Source organism: Ictalurus punctatus, chromosome 10, assembly GCF_001660625.3.
Source record: "Ictalurus punctatus breed USDA103 chromosome 10, Coco_2.0, whole genome shotgun sequence".
In the NCBI taxonomy this organism is placed as follows: Eukaryota; Metazoa; Chordata; class Actinopteri; order Siluriformes; family Ictaluridae; genus Ictalurus; species Ictalurus punctatus.
Genome location: NC_030425.2, coordinates 12,492,700 through 12,498,748, shown reverse-complemented (window position 1 = coordinate 12,498,748; position 6,049 = coordinate 12,492,700). Strand labels below are relative to the sequence as shown.

Below are 6,049 nucleotides of genomic sequence, written 5' to 3'. Positions count from 1 at the left end.
ATGCAATTTGTGCATCTGGATCTGTTGTCACATTCACTTATCAAAGTCCTTCATCAGAGTAAAGTGTCCTTTGTGTGATTCCAATAGACACGTTCCACTCCATCAGTCAATATACAGAAACAGGAATTAAGCAACCACTTTGCCCCGGCACAATCATGGACACGTAAGATATTAGGATATAAGTTTGGAATAGTCATAACACTCATAAACTTTTCTGTAAGACACTTATTAGTGTATGTGTAATAACCTATACAATCATTAATAATCTGACAAAGACCATATCATTGCATGCTCTAGGTTAGGAATATATTTGTGTTAAAGGTGAAGAATCAGAATACAGAACTGTTGATAACAGCAATCATGTTTATTCGTTTTACTGTTTTTATTTAATTTTCATAATTTTACACTTATTATAAACATTTGTTTTACATACACTGAATTAACAACTTGCAATTTGTAAAGATTCGTATTTACACATATATCAGGATTGCACTGAGGATATTTCTGCAAGGGCATTTTAGATTTTGCAATTAACCATCTAATGTTGTGCATCAGACAGACATTTTTTCCCCCTTTCTTATCTCTCATGATATAGTCAGGCATTGTAGAACTGCTGCTTGCACTTCTGCTCACATCACATCTTTAACCACACAAATGTATCATTTATAGTTCCTCTGAAAGATGTCCTTGAAGAAATCTTTAAAGTGCACCAATAAAATGAAGGTGAATAGAAATGTCCCTGAACTGCAGACCAAATGTGCATGCCAAAAACAAGATCAGAGATCACACAGTCAAGGGAAATGGATGAAATAAAGAGCACAAAAAGTGCAAAAGAATCTGGGGCATGCTCCACAAGGGATTCCACATGTCTGATCCAGTCTATCACACAGAAACAAAGATTTAAAAACAACAACAGCTTCAAAGGGCATGTTTGTCTGTGCAGATGTGTACTGGAACGTCAGCCAGGTTGAGTCTTTTTTTTTTTTTTTTTTTTCTTCAGACATCCATCTGCACTAACACTAAAACGGTGGGTGCCTCTGCCACTTTGGCCTTTCGGGGGAGCAGCTGTGCCAGGCTGCGGTAAGATGGTGTGGCCCTAATCACTAGCTCCTTGAGTCCAGCACGGAACTCTCTGCGGATGAGGCAGTAGAGCACCGGGTTGAGGCAGCTGTTGGTGTGCGCCAGACACACTGAGAGTGGGAAGGCATAGGCCTGGGCATTGTAAAAGGCGTTGCTGAAGGGCACCATATCAAACTTAATGAGCACGGCCCAGAGCGTGAGTGCCTGATTAGGCAGCCAGCAGAGAAAGAAGGAGAGTACCACAATCACAACCGATTTTGTGACTTTGGACCGACGCTTGTTGCGACCCTGCTCAGTCTCGGGGCTTACGCTGCCAAGGATCCTACGGCCCATCACGAAGCGAAGGAGCAGCAGGTAGCACAGCGTGATCACCACCAGTGGGATGACAAATCCCAGCAGCACCTTCTGCAACTGGTACAGGCCCAAAAGCTGCTGAGGATCCCAGCTGCCTGACTCCGGGAAGCGGACAAGGCACAGCTCCTCATCTGGTGCCACCTGGGCGATGGTAGAGTAGACAGCATGTGGCAGTGTGGCTAGGAGTGACACAGCCCAGATGGCTACACTGACCCACTTGGCCTTGATCACAGCTGACCGGTGTCCATGCATCTTCAGCGATGATGTGATGGAGTAGTACCGGGCCACACTCATGCTGGTGAGGAAGAACACGCTGGCGTACATATTCATGGTGGTCACAGAACTTACGATTTTGCACATGACGCGACCAAAGGGCCAGCGAAAGTCCATAACTGTGTCCACGGCCCAGAAGGGCAGTGTGAGCACAAACTGCAGGTCAGTAAAGGCCAAGCCCATAACCAAGCAATCGATAGAGCTCTGCTTCTGCGGGTGGCGCGAGTGGAGCAGGTAGAGTGCCAGCGTGTTTCCCACCAGCCCCAGCGCGCACACCACCGTGTACACGAGCGCAATCGTAACGCGCAATGCCAGGCTCGAGGGGTCGCCCTGTAGCCCCGAGTCATACTCCTTGGTCAGCAGATACAGCCAGCAGCGCACGGAAAGATTAGCGTCCAAAGCGCCAGTGCAGTTATCCAGCGCAGCTCGGCATTCCAGCTCGCTCTCGCACGCGCCGCCCGGCGCTGTGTCGTTCCTCTCCATGGCACTCACACTGTCGGCGTGGCAAAGAGACAAGGACCGCCCGTGGTGGGAGCTATGTGAAGTTCATCTGGAGCGCAGTTTACTTCATCCGTTCGCCAGAATAATCTTCCGCGCGCGCGTGTTGAGTCCGAGCGCGTGCCGTCCGTATTGTGCGCTTCACAGCGCGCGCTCATTCTTTTATACCACGGAGCGCGTGACGCAAATTTGCTGCTGCACCATCACTTTACTTACACATCTGCTTTATCCCATGTATACTTTTATACTTTGTGATGTTCGTCTTAATTTATGAATAATTTTGTCATCCTAAACGTAAATGTTTTACTCCATCTAAATTAGAGGGAAAGTAGGGAAGCATAGCTGAACGGAATTTGCTGAAAAGGGGGCTCAGGGAGGAAAAACACCAGATTCATTAACAATGGTTAAAAATTCCTTTACAGAAAATATTTTTGTACATTGTTGGCTCCTGTTAAAAACAGTAGGGTTCCTCCCAATCCGTTACTCTTTCTTATGTAAAGTATTTTGAGGTTTGAGGTTTTCTTGGCATCTTCTTAATTTTATCTGCATGTACAGTGTCTCACTGTTGAAAGGAATCGATCAGGAGAGGGTACACATTTTTTTTCTAAAACATTAGATGTATAGAATGCTGTGAAGGCCATCATCAACAAGTGGAGAAAATGTAGCACCACAGTGACATCACCAAGAACAGGACATCCCTCCAAATTTTCAAAAGGAAAAGATAAAGTCTTACCAGGGAGATTGCCAAGAGACCTAAGGCAACATTAAAGGAGCTGCAGGAATATCTGACAACTTATTGCTCTCTGCATGTGACAACAATCTCTCGTATTCTTCACATGTCTGGGTTATGGGTAGGGGGGCTAGAGGGAAGCCCTTTCTCACAAGAAAACAGCCAAGCTCAAATAAAACACCCAAACCATGTGGGACAATGTGTTATGCTCTGATGAGACAATTCCAAAAGGTTCCTAATAATTCCATAATTCCAGTAGGTATTTTTGGCACAAAAAATCACATTACCAAAAGAACACCATATCCACAGTGAAGCATGGTGGTGGCAGCATCATGCTTTAGGGCTGCTTTTCTTCAGCCAGAACTGCAGGTATTATCAAGAGCCCCCTGCTGTACTCCCTGTACACCTATGACTGTGTGGACACTTCCAACTCTTCCACCATTATTAAGTTTGCTGATGACACTGTTGCGTTGAGCCTGATCTCCACTAATGACGAGAAAGCATATTAAGAGGAGATTAAGAACCTGGAGAACTGGTGCAACGAGGAAAATCTCCTCGCAAACATCCGGAAGACAAATGAGCTGGTTGTGAACTTCAGCACAAAGCAGGAGAGCAGCTACCATCCACTCAAGATCAACAGGACCCCAGTGGAGCGTGTGGACAGTTTCCGTTACCTTGGTGTCAAAATCACACGGGAACTGACATGGTCCTGTCACATCCACGCCCTGGTGAAGAAGGCCCGTCAGCGACTATTCCACCTCAGGTGCTTGAAAGATTATAAACTGCCCCCTAAGGTGCTCAGAATCTTTTACACCTGCACCATTGAGAGCATCCTGACGGGAGAAATTACAGCCTGGTTTGTGAATGGCAACATACAGGACAGATGAGCTATCCAGAGGGTGGTGCAAACAGCTGAGCGTATCATCCACACTGAGCTCCCTGACCTACAGTCCATCTATAACAAGCGGCCATGGACCAAGGCCAGGAAGATAACGAAGTACCTCAGCCACCCCAACAATGGACTGACCTCTCTGCTATGGTCAAAGTAGCATTTCCGTTCCCTGAAGGCCAACACAGGGAGAATGAGGAGGAGCTTTTCCCCGCAGGCGATTTGGGCCCTCAACCAGGGGAACACCAAGGACTAGAACTCACACATACAACATTCACTACCTTATCCTGCTTTTATTACATTTTTACATCTTACATTCACTCATCTTTTTGCACTCTTTACAATTTGCACAACTACAGTTTTGTCTATTATTTATACATTTATATTATTCTTCTTTATATTCCATTTAGTATATTATAATTGTAAATGTTTTCAGTTTTCTCATTTTAATTTTACTATATTATAATAAAAAAATTTGTATTACATTCTAAATTGTCATTTTTTTCGATTTATTATTCTAGTTGTATTCTCTGTTACTATATTCTATTTTTTTTTCATTTGTTTAATACATTTTTATCATTTATATATTATTTTATAAATTCTCTTTATATATCGGACTGGTCGTAAAAAGCATTTCACTGCGTATCATACTATATATGGTTATGTATGTGACAAATAAACTTGATTTGATTTTGATTTTTGTAGATGGAGGAAATCACGAACAGTTACAAATACAAGTGGATTTTAGTGCAATTCATTAAATGTACACATAACCTCATCACTCTAGTTGTTTATTAAACCCTGTAAGCTTCATATTGGGTTTTATTAGGTACGCCTACCTTGTATCTCCACTCATGGCCATATTTAATCAGTTTATCCTACTCTATAGGCATACTTATTGAAAGTAGACAGTTAGTGACTGCAGCCCATCTGTCACTGTTTTCAATTTGACATCCCGTCCCTGTCCTAATGGATAGAGACACCACATGACCTTCACTGACCAGATGAATATTCTCAGCACAAAAGTGGCACAGACATGGTGTGTAGTGCTGGAACAAGTGTATTAAACAAAGTAGTGTGTCAGCATTTGGTAAACACTGAACAATTTCATTCATTTATTCATCTTCAATAACTGCTTTGTCAGGGTTGTGGTGGTCCTGGAGCCTATCACAGGAACGCTGAGTGTGAGAACACTCCCTGAATGGGACACTCCGGGCCATTTCTAGGCATAGGTGAACTAGGCAGTCGCCTAGTGAGCACCCACAAGAAAAATAGTTTATTATTATTATTATTATTATTATTATTATTATTATTATTAATTAGTAAGCTATTAATTGTATTAATTATTTTTAATCAGGTAACACTTTATGATTACATGCGATTATTTATCTGGTATCCCTGGTGATAGTGGGCACGCTGTTAGGAAGAGAGATAGAGATGTACAGGGCGGTGAGCGTCTGTGCTTGACTGGTCTTTCATCATGAAAAGGTCACAGCCATCAGGGGCTCAGTATTGCTAAAAGAAAAAAAGAGGATGAGAAAAAGAAAGAGAAATATAAAGGTATGCGAATACTAGTCTATGGACGGTAAGGACCTGTTTTGCCATCTATTAGCTCCTATTAGCGCTCCATCATGACGAGCACAACACGTTCACAAATGACACGTTGTCCTAGAAAGAATTCCCCTTGTGTTAAAACTAGAGATTCACATATGTATCGGCCAATAATCGGTATCGTCCGATAAAGGCTGTTTTTCCGGCTAACGGCTATCAGCCGATAGTTTAAAAACATCCGATGATCAGGGCCTATTGTATCCTGTCAGTCAAAAGAGGGAGGGAAAACACAGTGATTTGGTGCTGTGTGTAAAGAAGATGTCTCTTGTGTGGAATGATGACAAAACTGCAGTTTGTAATCTCTCTAATCTCTGCGCTGCAGCAGTGAAGTGGTGTCGAGTCTAATTTTTTTTTTTTAATGCTAGCAGAAAGACGGTGAACAGAAATGAACGTTTAGTGTATATTGAAGATAGTGTTGTTACTACAACCAGTGTAGACCTGCCAAGTAACTGCAGTCTGAGCAGAAAAAAGTATAAAAGTTATTGTACATGAATAATTTCAATAATTTTCTTACGTTGTAAATGTTTAATTAATTGCAGTTACAGTGATATGGGTGTGTCGTGTGGATGAGAATCTATTCATGTATGCTGTAGAGTTTTATATTTATTATACGA

The 6,049-nt window shown here is 42.6% G+C and overlaps 1 protein-coding gene across 1 annotated transcript; it reads right to left on the bottom strand.

Annotated features, from left to right (window-relative positions):
- Positions 1-440: 440 nt before the first annotated feature.
- rxfp3.2b (relaxin family peptide receptor 3.2b) lies at positions 441-2,399 on the bottom strand. The gene has a single exon (XM_017477487.3). The coding sequence runs from the start codon at positions 2,188-2,190 to the stop codon at positions 997-999; it is 1,194 nt and encodes a 397-aa protein (XP_017332976.1). The 5' UTR covers positions 2,191-2,399; the 3' UTR covers positions 441-996.
- Positions 2,400-6,049: the final 3,650 nt, after the last annotated feature.

Coding starts and splice junctions, on each gene's coding strand:
- rxfp3.2b (XM_017477487.3), bottom strand. CDS start 2,190: ATGGAGAGGAACGACACAGCGCCGGGCGGCGCGTGCGAGAGCGAGCTG.